The sequence below is a fragment of the Haliotis rufescens genome, unplaced genomic scaffold (genome assembly GCF_023055435.1).
Source record: "Haliotis rufescens isolate VD_foot unplaced genomic scaffold, xgHalRufe1.0.p SCAF_83, whole genome shotgun sequence".
Lineage (NCBI taxonomy): Eukaryota > Metazoa > Mollusca > Gastropoda > Lepetellida > Haliotidae > Haliotis > Haliotis rufescens.
The window spans coordinates 79,032-91,825 of NW_025964376.1; the positions used below are offsets into that span (position 1 = coordinate 79,032).

Sequence of the window (12,794 nt, forward strand, 5' to 3'; positions counted from 1 at the left end):
TCAAATTAGATAGCTCGGTGGCCGAACTGCAACCATCACCTATGGTGATACATTTAGGTGAGTGAGTGAGTGAGTGAGTTGGGTTTAACTTTTAACAGTATTCCAATCATATCACGGCGTGTCAGCTTAATGTGGGAGGAAAGCCCGAAGTGATGCAGGTCTTAGTCGTTTACCACTTAGGTGCTGACAAGCCTAGAAACATAATCGCCCCTTTAACGCCCCTTTTAACAGTATTCCAGTTATATCGCGGCGTTTCAGTTTAATGTGGGAGGAAACCCGAAGTGATGCAAGTCTCAGAAGTTTACCACTTCGGTGAAACCCATGAGCACGGGTATGGTGCTGACAAAGCTAGAAACATCATCGGGGCGAACCGGGATTTGAACCCACAATCATAGGTTTCTGGCGTGCCCAAGGGACGCAACTCTGCACAGCGAATCGCGATGCCTTAGACGACTGGGCCACCCGTGCCCCCTGATACAGTTAGTAGATCACTTGCTGACGACTAGCCCGCGATGCTTTCCTTGAAGCTAGCAATCGTCACAGCAGACAGCACTGGGTAATGCTACAATGGATTGGCGACAGCAACAAAGGAGGACGACCCTTTGCTTAGATGAGACCAGAGAGTGCATTTCCAAACCAGGCAACGGAGTTACAGTTTGGAACAGCCGAGTTGTGTGGGAGTCAGATGCATGTTTTTTCCAGATACAGATCCTGAGTAGCCAAGGATACGAGATGCCTGAACTAGCGAAGTGGTCGCATTATCTTCAACAATATTGGACCAGGCAGTGGCGTTAGTGTTCGCTGATGCATCGACCAAGTCCAAAAAACAGGGACTAACAGAATACTTCCTACATTTCCACTAGAGTCTTCTATGGCCAGCACTTATTCCAGATATATATACAATTGAAGACTATGGGATAAAGTCTCCTCATCAACCAAGTGCGTCACGCACCAAGGAAATTCACGGATCTTTGTGTCGCCATTCTACAGATATGTGGTTCAGACACCAAGTGCCCCCGAAGTGTACTGGTCAACGTCATGTACACGTCATTAAACTCAGGTTCATCAAACTGAACTATATTGGCGTTTCTTTTTTCAGTAAAAACGTACGCATGATGCGTCCCAGATACAGATGAGTCGGAGGGCAGAACGCCTATACAAGATTCCACAGAGAGAGACCATTCTGATCCAAAGGTCCATATACAACAGGACAAATCAAGCTTGCAATATGACATTATTCAAAGAATTACATTCATAATTGTAATCTTAGATTTACATGCTTGTCATTTATAGAATACACCAACGTGGAATAAACTAATTGTGAATTATGAAACGGGAATGAAGTCAGATGAAGACGTGTCAGGGATTGAACCACGCTTCAGAAAGAACCTGTAATTCATCCGTCTTGTTAATTGGACGCTGTAATTGCAAATCAGAGAGTCATTTGTCATCCAACCAGGGCACTTCCCGATAATTCTGAAACACACAAGTAGGTTTGTCAACAACAGTCTAAGATCTGAGACACATCTCCTGCAATATGTCCTGCAATATGTCCTGCAATATGTCCTGCAATATGTCCTCTTTAAAAATGTGTAGACATAAACCCGAAGTGAATCGTTGAGTGAATGCTATCTGACGTCCCAGTTAGACATATGCCTGCTATATCACAGCGGCCTGTAAATATACGAATCTTGACCAGACAAACCAATGGTCGATATGAAAAACACCTGCCAGTCGCCCAGCCTGACAACCCGAACCATATTGGTCGCCTCTTACGACAGGTATAGTTTATATAGTACCAATCTAACAAGTTATGGTTAACCTTGATTTTACTCTATGGATAATAACTTCAGGATCATTGGTGTCGGTGGGGTAGCCTAGTGATTAAAGCGTTCGCTCGTCAAGCCAAAGACCCTGATTCGATTCCCCACATGGGCACAATGTGTGAGGCCCATTTCTGGTGTCCCCCGCCGTGACATTCCTGAAGTAATGCTAAATGCGGCGTAAAACCATACTCGCTCACTCTCTCTCTCTCTCTCACTCTGGTTCATTGCTTTTAGCGACGTTTCGATGTAGATTTAATGTCAAACAAAAATATCTTCGAAATAAATTGTGAATCTTATACTTTTCAATCATTTTTGTTTAATATACTGAACCGCAAAAGAAATGTCACCATGGATAGATATATGAGAAACCTTACTTGTCCAAACCCCGTAAACATACTTTGAGACATATCAAAAAATGAAACTTGGCAAAACTGATCATCAAGGTGGAAATTAAAGTGTCAAACGTTCTTAAAGTGAAACACAACACTAGTCTCTGAGAAAATGGCATCACAAGTCAGTATCTCGTATGTCCGCCATGTGCATTGATGACTGTCGTGCAACGTCGATACATGGAATGAATGAGGCGGTTGATGAAGGCCATAGGCTCTTGAGCCCACACTCTGAGGAACGCCTGACGCAATTCAATAACGAATGAATGTTATCCAATCTGGGTGGATTTTGTTAGGGCAAGAAATGGGGGAACGCATGTGCATTTCAAATTACACGGAACTCACGTGCATCATGTTACCATGGCCATTGCCGTGATGCGTTTGGGCGATCGGTTTTATTGTCATCTGCTTTGGTTTTTTTATCATCAAGTTGAATTTTAGAATCTTTGACAAAAATTACCCAAATATTTAAATGACAACTTTTCATGCAATGTTACTTGGGGTGACGTTTCTTTTGCGGTTCAGTATAATGTTCAGTATAATAATTTATTACCGATTTTTTAAATTTTAGTTTTGTTAATTTGTTATGGAATGGTATATGATGTACGTTTGGTCTTGAATGATCCAGAATGTAATAACGTTAAAAAAATGTACCGCTAAGAGGGTATCCTTTACTCCCAAGGGGAGAGCACTCTTACCGGTAGATGGCGCCAATATGTTGACAGAACCAATGAGAGCTTGGGTGGTCTTCCCGAGAAACTGAAGCATCTTGTCTGTGAATCGGCTAAACGTGTCACAGTAGTGATGGTAGCAGGCTTGCATATACCCTCGGAAGTTGGCTGAAACGTGAAACTAGGCTTAACGTCGCGTTCAAGATTATTTCACTTATATAGCGACGTACATACACGTGTATGTTTGGCTGCTTGCACTAGTCTGACTTATAGTGCGTATTAATAGTGCCAGCCTACTGAGATATCATGCCGCAGTTTAACATGGATATCCCCCTCTGACACTATTCTGACTCCGAATCGACACCCCTTATGGTATCCCCTTAATGCCGAGCGCTAGGCAGAGTAAAACAAGCACCGTTTTTAACGTATTTTGGTACGACACTGCCAGGGGATCGAACCACGGACGTTCCGCTCTCCGAGCAGACATTCTATCCAATAAATAAAAAATGTCAAAGCTAGAGAAGAATAAGTTACCCACCGAAACAGATTCCAATGGGCTTGAAAGGGAAATTAGTGGTGAAAATAATATGAATGGACAAATGAAGATAAGAGATGACACCAGGTGTTCGCGAAAAAGGTAAGCATGTCCAACCCTGCTGGCAGCAGAAACCACGGTTGACCCCGATTATGTTTCTAGGCTTGTCACCACCAAAGTGGTAAACGTCTGAGACCTGCATCACTTTGGGCTTTAATCCAACATTAAGCTGACACGCCGTGATATAACTGGACTACTGTTCAAAGCGGCGTTAAACCCAACTCACTCACTCATTCAGCTGACGAAGCTCTGTCTCAGAAGTCACAGTACAAGCTTACACACTTCATTCATTCTACAAGGGATACTGCACACACAAAATAGTATCTGGTTAGGGTTCAGTCAGTTCAGGATAAGAAATGAAAGCGTCAAAACCTTTCTATATTCATAAGATAATCATAAAATTTAACTATTTTCTTTTATGTTTCATAATGAACTATCTATACCTAGTTTCCTACCTGAACAATAAATTTATATAAATGAATGAATTTATTTGTTGTATTACATCGACAGACACTTTTCACAATTTGCAGTCAATTTCATCAATGTTTCTGACTTCAATACTGCCAGAATTATGGCTGTAATAGACACATCCACTGGAAAGCAATGTTTCCAAATGCAGCCAACCACGGGTCTCTGTTTCAAATGGCTCGGAATTCGAAGCAGTTAATTCATTATCATGTACACATGTTTGCAATACAATCAACATTCAGTATCAACATATCCTTTCCATTTTAACATATCTAATTATTTCATAAACACTCCTTTGCAAATAATTACTCCTTAACCTAAAACAGTACCTGTGTCCGTCAGGAAGATTGCCCTCATACCATTTGACCAGAAAGAATAATGATCACTCCTTATAAGATCATTGAAAATCATGAATTGCTGCTGTGTTAGTGTCGGGCCAGTTAGAACGGTGATGTTAATCTTCTCAAGCTCGAACTCAGGTTGACCCAAGGCGGTGTAGGAAGTGACGAAGGCATCAAGGACGTCAGAATCGTAGGCACGGCCAATTGCTGCGATGAAATCTCCCTTTTTGCCGTCAGAGTTAACGCTGCTTACAACGCCCGGGGCAAACTGGAGATAAATGGGGATTTAGCTTTATAGCACGTTAGAGCTCACCACAGGAACCAACAGGGCACTACGAAGGGGAAGTGAAAGGTCACATTAGGTACCCAGTACCTTGTGCTTATTATAAAAGGCGACTGAAAAGGAGATTGTGTGGTCAGTCTCTGTCTTGGCTGACTGATGATGCCATCAATGACTCGTTTGACCAGCAAACCCATTTTTTGCATGCCGCGGTGAAATACCTAGAATGTGACTTATTGTAGGGTAACCAACTAACGACTACCTACAGGGTCTCATCTTTTGAAGTTTTGTGGTGAAGGTACAGTAACTGTAATAACTGTAACTGTATAATCATGTCATGAAATTTCAAGATGGCTGTATGAACGCTAAAGAAGCTCCTGCGACAGAGAAAGAAGTTTGAACCTCACCCTGTGTACCTTTCACAAGTCAAGCAGTAAGGTCTGGTTTTCCACTGTGTATAACATTAAAATCAGAAATACTTAATTAGATTATGGAATTTAATAAAACGATTGATAACATTTGTCGCAAACATACTCATCATTGAACATTACTGCAACTGCCCTGGCATTTTCCGTTGTGTTGTGTTTTGCTGTATGTGTGAATGTTGTTTTTCGCCGCAGTCTGCAATATTCCAGTTAAATGACTGTACAGCAGAATAGACATCACTCACATATGTTTTTTTATGATGTAGCATGCGGAGACCCTGGGTCAGTACTCGCCCCCAGTACATCCACGGGTAACACAATTATACAAAAATATATCCGAGGCATTCATAGACCTTGTACATTATGTTTGAGCAATGTTTCAAATTATTACTTTTTTATACTTTACATTGACTTGTAAACGGGGTTTGTAAACGGGGCCTAAGCGGGGACTGCTTGTGTAAAGCTGACGGTTTTTAATACAAGAGGCGTAATAATTTTAGAATACTACCAGCCCCAATCCTTGTGGGAGTTGTTGGGTGTCTGGCATTTCTTGAATGTCTGCAATGGTGTCCATGACGATAAACCCTTTGAGATTGGGCATAGTGGTCCAAAAGGATGGCATCCATTCACTGACGAACTTCCTGCTTCCACAACTAAGGTAGGTACATGCTTCTTCAGGAAGGTCTTTAAAAAAATAATACCAGTGAAACACATCCTCGTTTTTTTTAAATGTATGTAAATGTAGGAGTGATGATGTGCTGAATAGTCTATATTTTCCAAAACACATATGGTTTCATTGTTACATGTATTTCAGACTTGTATTAGGAGGAACATTACAAACGTATTCTGAGAAACTGCGTATCCCACATCTGACATATTACATTGATGACTTAATATAGTGGCAAATACAATTTGAAAATGAACAAAGGGATTGGGAAATATACGTTATTGTATAAAGCAGTCAACTAACACCACACACTGTATGCAATATATTCAGCACGTCATCGCCTAATTGAATATCAGGTTGATTGTAAATACTTTAAGTTAACATTGCCATAATGAAATATATATATATATATATATATATATATATATATATATATATATATATATATATAGGTGAGGTGAAATTGGGTTTAACGTCGCGTCCAAGATTATTGCACTTATATAGCGACGTGCATGCACGTGTATGTGTGTGGCTGCTTGTACTAGTCCGGGTTGATGCCGATTTATAGTACTAGCTCACTGAGATACCATGCCGCAGTTTAACATGAATACCCCACTCAGACACAGTATACTGACTCCGAGCCGACCAGTCCTTGTTTTAGCCCCTTAATGCCGAGCGCCAGACAGGGTAACAACAAGTACAATCTTTTAACGTCTTTTTGTATGACGCGGCCCGGGATCGAACCCTGGACTTTCCGCTCTCCGGGCGGACGCTCTACCACAAGACCACGAAGGCGGTCATATATATATATAGTCAATGCCAGTGAGCCGTCATATGGCTGGAATATTGCGGCGTTAAACAACAAACCAACCAACCAAACCAATGCCAGTGTGGGTTTCACACATTGTACCCATGTCGGGAATCGAACACGGGTCCTTGGCGTCACGAACGAACGCTTTAACCAGTAGGCTACCCGACCGCCCCGGGGCATTTAGAACGCGAGCTGTTCAGCACGGGTGTTTTCAATACTTCATCTCACATTTACATTATGTGAACAAACAAGCAAATCAAACGATTTGTCAGTCGGAAAAGAATTTGCTGAGGTGTTATATTTCAAATAGATGTTGAAATAGGAACAGAAAAAAACAAAGAACAACACTTTTCTGACGTTTTTAAAGTTCCATAACATTGCCTGAGTATGCTTAGCATTTTCAAACGCATTGTCTCTCAACAATCGGAATGATATGTGTAAACTTAACCTACTTTCCTCCCATTCTTCAAAATCAAAGGCGACGAAGATCACGGTGAAGTTTCGCCCGAACTTGGCTAGATGTTTGGCAGCTTGCAGCATGGCAACGACAGCGGCACCATTGTCATCGACGCCTGCACGAAGTGAATGTTTGTGCAAAGTACAAGAACTGCAAACTGATTAAATGTTGTCAGCGTTCGGCTCAGTCTAATCATTTAAAGTTTGCTTTCGGAATAATTGCTGCATTTTTACTTCAGCTGACTTTCCCCTAGAGGATAACTGAAAAACATAGATTCTGTACCTCACTGTAATTTGCCCTCAATGCGTGCATTTGTCCTACAGGACTTACCAAACAAGAAAATGCAAAAAATATAACAGAAGATTTGATACGTCAAAACAGCCATAGCGAGATGAAGTATGGAATTAGACACCGAAAAGTGCAGTATTTGTTATGATGCACACAACATACTTACTGCTTGGCAAAATTCAATGACATTATGTTAACTGCACAAAAAGGCTGAGAAATTGGCAGAGCTTACCTTTGTCAGTGGAGATGTTTGAACTGGAGGTACACGTATACACATAATTTAATTTTTTAGCCAAAGAAGCTTTAGATATGTTTACATAAATCCAGTAAACTAGGCATTTGATGTTCTTCTGCATATCACATACGTAATACGTATTGTAAAGGTGCATGATGATACATTTAAAATGGCAGGAAAAAGGTTAATACGAGTAATCATACTGCAAACATGATACCTCAAAATGATACTGCTGTGGCTTATCAAGAATGTGTGAGTTATTTATAGAGTTGTATTGCTGGGATTATATTGGTGCGTGTGATGGTTAAATGGGGGAAAATGTCAAATCAACTTATGAATATATCAATACCACACACATGATGTCACGCTTGCTGCATGCATTTTAGAATAACGATGTATGCAAAATGGGTAAATATGGATGCCATGACGACAATGTTTACATTCTGATCGGAATTTCAGAGACATCCTAACTGGGATCTCCCACTCATAATGTCAGCATTGTGGCTCTGTGATTTTTGAGGAAATGTCGAAAATGCAATAGCCTACGACGCAAGGCCAACTGAATATCTTGAACATTTGGTTCACGTGAGGATACATGAAAAGTAAGTGAATGAGGGAGTATACCACCAGTCAACAGTATTCCTACTAGATCACGAGGGGATGTAAGGATTTGAGCCTGGGACACCATTAGCTGATCGTATTCGGGAAAGAATCATCTGTTATCGACAATCCTAGAAAACAAATAATTCGTCCACAGGGTTTACAAAAAAAATATGAAACCGTAGACGGGACATGCTTATTGTTCAGAAAAATAATCTCTCAGTTGGCCCAGGGTGCTGTGTCCCTATTCCAATTACATCCCCGTTACAGTGGTGACCTTTCAATCTCACTTAGCACGGAATCCATTTAACTCATGAGTGTAATTTGTCTTAACTGTTATTTGTAGCAGTGTTTAATTTTAATCGGGCTCAAAGCAAGCTCTTGCAGCCAATCGGAAAAGGTATATATTATGAAAGAATATAGATGCATGTATACTATATGTATATACGTTGCATAATCTAGGATTAGGTTCAAAGTGCGGGAGAAGTCTCGTGGTGCGACACATGTCCTGTATGACATAGTGAGTGAGTTTGGTTTAACGTCGCTTTGAACAATCAGCCAGTGATATCACCAATGATGCTGGTCTCAGACGTTAAACACTTGGTGAAACCCACGATCATAGGATTCTGGCGTGCCTAAGGGACGCGACTCTGCACGGTGGTTGTAATTGGATTGGACGGGTAGTTTCCCATCGGCATCAAAACAAAACTGGTGGCGTATTTATTTATCATAATAATGGAGCTCTAATACATGGGTTAATCGAGAGTGTCCAGTGCTATGTCCATTACATTCATCATGATTTAGGTCTGTGTTTTACATATGTTTCTTAACGATGTCACCGACGGGGCAAAGATACGCTCACCTTCTCGCTATAGTGATACATAGATGCTTATAATATATCGGTATTGACCAATGGACCGAGATTGCCAATGGTTATGGAAAGGGTTTTGACGCTTTTTTCAGCAAAATAGGGAACTGTAAAGATAGAATGGGGTAGATGAAACAAACAATTGCCATAAAAATGCTTACCTGGTGTGTTTCTCATAGTGTCGTAATGTGCTGCGACTCCAACTATTTGATCTTTATTTGTATTGAAATACTTTCCCTTCGAAATTGCGATTACATTTACACCTTTCACCTGGAAGGTAATCGGAGGATATAAACGCCCATACGACACCTGTTTATGATATACAACCTTTTAATTTCCGAAAGAGACAATTTTAATATGTCAAAATAGCAAAATAATTAGACCAGTTAATATGTGTGTGTCTGTAAATTAAAGTTTAATAGAAAATTAAAACAAAACTTTATCATAGTCCAGCGGTTTCGTGAAAAAATTGTACACTTTGTGATAAAAGCATGAAACTTGGCAGAGTTCAGTTATGACAGTCCGAATATCATAAGATACAGGGCCACCCAAAACAATCCGATATGGCTGCCAAATCCGACGTGGCCGCCATGGAGGAACGTTATTCGAAAATAGTCAATTATGATACAGTTATGTACTTTACATATGCAATGGTGGGTAAATACCTTCGAAAATGTACATTTTTCATGACATATTTAGGTAGTGGGTAATGTTAATACGAGATATATTAGTTTCGTTTCTCCATTGCGACCATATTGGATTTGGCGGCCATATTGGAATTTTTGCGGTGGACCCACGTCTTAAAATATTTGGAATGTCATGTCCTACAACTGTGCCAAGATTCATACGTTTAATCACAAAGTGCACAGTCAGCACTCAAAGAATAGATCTACATGGTTTTATGATTCCTATTAGAAAGCGTTTTAGGCCTTGAATGCTGTAACCCTGATCAAACAACGTTTGAGCAAGAGTCGCATAACAAACAGTGTTACCGTCGCAAGATTCGTGTCAAAAGTCTGGTTGTGTGTCTCCAATCCGTAGCTTCGGAACTCCTTGATGATGAAGTCCCTGGCTTTAGCTTTGTATGCCGGGTTAGTGACATGGTGGCGGGGTTCAGAGAAAGGGTTTTTGAGAGTGGCCTTCAGCCAGGTAGTATCTACATCAGGATACGAGAACACCGCCCCTGTTGCATAATGAACACGTAAAGAATGCTGCTATTTTACGTATAAGAGAATATATGAAATGAGCATAAGTGATGACATCAGATTTACTCAGATGAAGAATGCTGAACAAGCAATTATCATCACAAGTGTATCTTTGTAGTCCATCCTCGGATATCTTATATAAATGAGAATACCTCTGACGTCATGTTTTCACAACCAAAGTTACTCGCATTTATATGAGATATACGAGGATTGACTACAAAGATATATTTGTGAACTTTATTATTATTAAAAAACTGGATTTTAAGCTGAAGCAAAGGTTTCTTTATTGTATTGCGTCGATGATGATTTATCGATCATATTTCCTATATTGTACATTATCCACACAAACATATATATTTACATGGATATATCACACGGTTGATTATAAATGTGCATGCGTTTGAAAAGTCCACCTGAGGTGCAAATAGTTACCGCAGAAAGGTAAACGTACTTACCTGTTACCAAAAGGACGAGGCACGATGTAAATGCAATCATTGTTACTTGGACAAATGTCGACCCCGAAGTTGTAGAAAAGACAGTGTGAAGCTATGCGGTATTATCTGTGCGTTTCAAACCAGCTGTCAGAAGTACAGGGTCACGTGGAAAGTGTCTGTTATATTAATAGACCTCAGCATTCCCGCGGAACCAAAGACAGTGTGAACAAAGTTTAGACTGTTGCTTTGTAGCTCAGGTATGGTGATTAAGAAGGTGCATCTTTTTAAACACTATCTAGCCACATACGACAAACTAATACCAATGTGAACGAAGGACAGATAACAACTGTTCGGTTAATGATTAGTAATTGAGTGAGTGACATGACTGTGGAGAATCGAACCCGGGCATTCGTTGTGAAGCGTCAAGGCGTTAACCTCTGGGCTACCTTATCTATCCAGTTACCTTTTGTCACGTGCAATGAATTTAGATTTTGACCGTGTGTAGGTAGGTACATAAATGAATTTGTTCAGGAACACCTACATTTAAATAAATATAAGATAGGGGACACGGGTGGCCCAGTCGTCTAAGGCGCCGCGATTCGCTGTGCAGAGTTGCATCCCTATGGCACGCCAGAAACCTATGATTGTGGGTTCGAATCCCGGTTCGCCCCGATTATGATTCTAGGTTTGTCATCACCATACCCGTGCTCGTGGGTTTCACCGAAGTGTTTAATGTCTGAGACCTGCACTTCGGGCTTTCCTCCCACATTAAGCTGACACGCCATGATATAACTGGAATACTGTTTAAAGCGGTGTTAAACCCAACTCACTAAATATAACCTAAGAAGCATTTACACCGTATGAAAAAATACAAGACGTACAAAGTCTTCAAGACACTACTATGTAGCTGACGTTAGCATGTGTGACTAGATAAAGGATATGCACAGCTGTTCATATTTCGCGAAGTGTCCCCAGTAGTGGATGCCATGGTGGCCTGTTAATAACGGATCCTGGACCAGGCATACAACTGACTGTAAACATGATCAAATGTCTAGGTCATTGCGTCTATCTCTTTCAACTCTGACAACCCGATCTAAACACGTCGCCTTTTATGACAAACATGGGATACCGAGGGCAAAGTCTCTACCAGGTTCCCATTGGATGTGCCACAGGCTAAAACTTAGCAATCTTTGATACAATACAAGTATGAAATTTGGCATTCAGTTAATATATCCCAGAACAACTGGATTCAAGATGGACCCTAACGAAATTGGGCCTCTGACGACCTTGGCGGCCATTTTGAAAACTTAATAATTATCCTTCTGCCCAGATTACTCCGTATAGGCAATTCACTTAATCTCAACAGGCACAGCATACGCCTGTGGTCTCTATTTCTGAAAGCTGTTACATAACATTCCATATCCAATAATATATTAACGTGTGAATAACACCTTAATTTACAAGACTCAAAAATAATTCATCTGGATACTCTGTTTGTTACAATCCAAAGAAACACTGTCTGAACAGCTTCAAGAAACAATTAACATGCTGGTGGACTGGTGAGGGCACGGGGGAACTTTCTAGCAGCTAGTTAGACTGTATGTAAGGGGACACGAGCGTGCCTCTCGTATCTCTCACACATTTCAATACATCAAGACCAGCTTTCGTATGAAGATTATTCATCACCCCGGAATCTCGCCAAGGACATCTCGGAAGCTTGACCACTGTCGCAGCTGGGTGACATATTATTATCACTCCATTTTGCTATTACCGATGCAGTTTTGTATTTGATACTGACCACTGGCATCATATTTTTTCTGTCACCTGAAAATTGTACTACCACTCTATTGTGTACTGACATTGTAATTGCTGCACAGTACTTTATATTGATTTGTAAGCCTGGTGAATTTTGGTAATGCATTTGTTGATTGTATACCATTTGTGGGTTGTTTGTTGGTTTCACACTAGGTTCTTTTACGTACAGATTTCTGGAGGCACATATTGTTTCAATTTTGGAATCGACACATAGCAGTATCACCTGTAATCCATTCGCACTGTAGCATTAAGTAGACAGTACAGCCATGACCAGCCCCGCGTTGGCCATGACGACGTGAAACTCCTTAAAACTCCTAATTGGGGCCATAAACAATAAATATATTTTAGAAAGCGTTCGGAAATTTACTACAGAACACTAGAAACTTTAGCGTTACACTTTTTAGTCCATTTTTCAGGTG

At 40.6% G+C, this 12,794-nt stretch overlaps 1 protein-coding gene across 1 annotated transcript; it reads right to left on the reverse strand.

Moving 5' to 3' along the window:
• Nucleotides 1-1,224: 1,224 nt before the first annotated feature.
• On the reverse strand, nucleotides 1,225-10,693 carry LOC124126544. The gene is made up of 8 exons (XM_046490007.2): nucleotides 10,582-10,693; nucleotides 9,914-10,104; nucleotides 9,083-9,191; nucleotides 6,926-7,045; nucleotides 5,504-5,679; nucleotides 4,279-4,558; nucleotides 2,914-3,054; nucleotides 1,225-1,476 (listed from the first exon to the last, which is right to left on the reverse strand). The coding sequence occupies exons 1-8, from the start codon at nucleotides 10,619-10,621 to the stop codon at nucleotides 1,448-1,450; spliced, it is 1,086 nt and encodes a 361-aa protein (XP_046345963.2). The 5' UTR covers nucleotides 10,622-10,693; the 3' UTR covers nucleotides 1,225-1,447.
• Between the last annotated feature and the right edge of the window lie 2,101 nt (nucleotides 10,694-12,794).

What these genes read in the sequence shown, in the direction of transcription:
- LOC124126544 (XM_046490007.2), bottom strand. Translation starts at nt 10,621, where the DNA reads ATGATTGCATTTACATCGTGCCTCGTCCTTTTGGTAACAG. An exon ending in CCTCGTCCTTTTGGTAACAG is followed by an intron (nt 10,105 to 10,581) that starts GTAAGTACGTTT and finishes ATTATGCAACAG; the next exon opens with GGGCGGTGTTCTCGTATCCT. An exon ending in TTTTGAAGAATGGGAGGAAA is followed by an intron (nt 5,680 to 6,925) that starts GTAGGTTAAGTT and finishes ATTTTTTTAAAG; the next exon opens with ACCTTCCTGAAGAAGCATGT.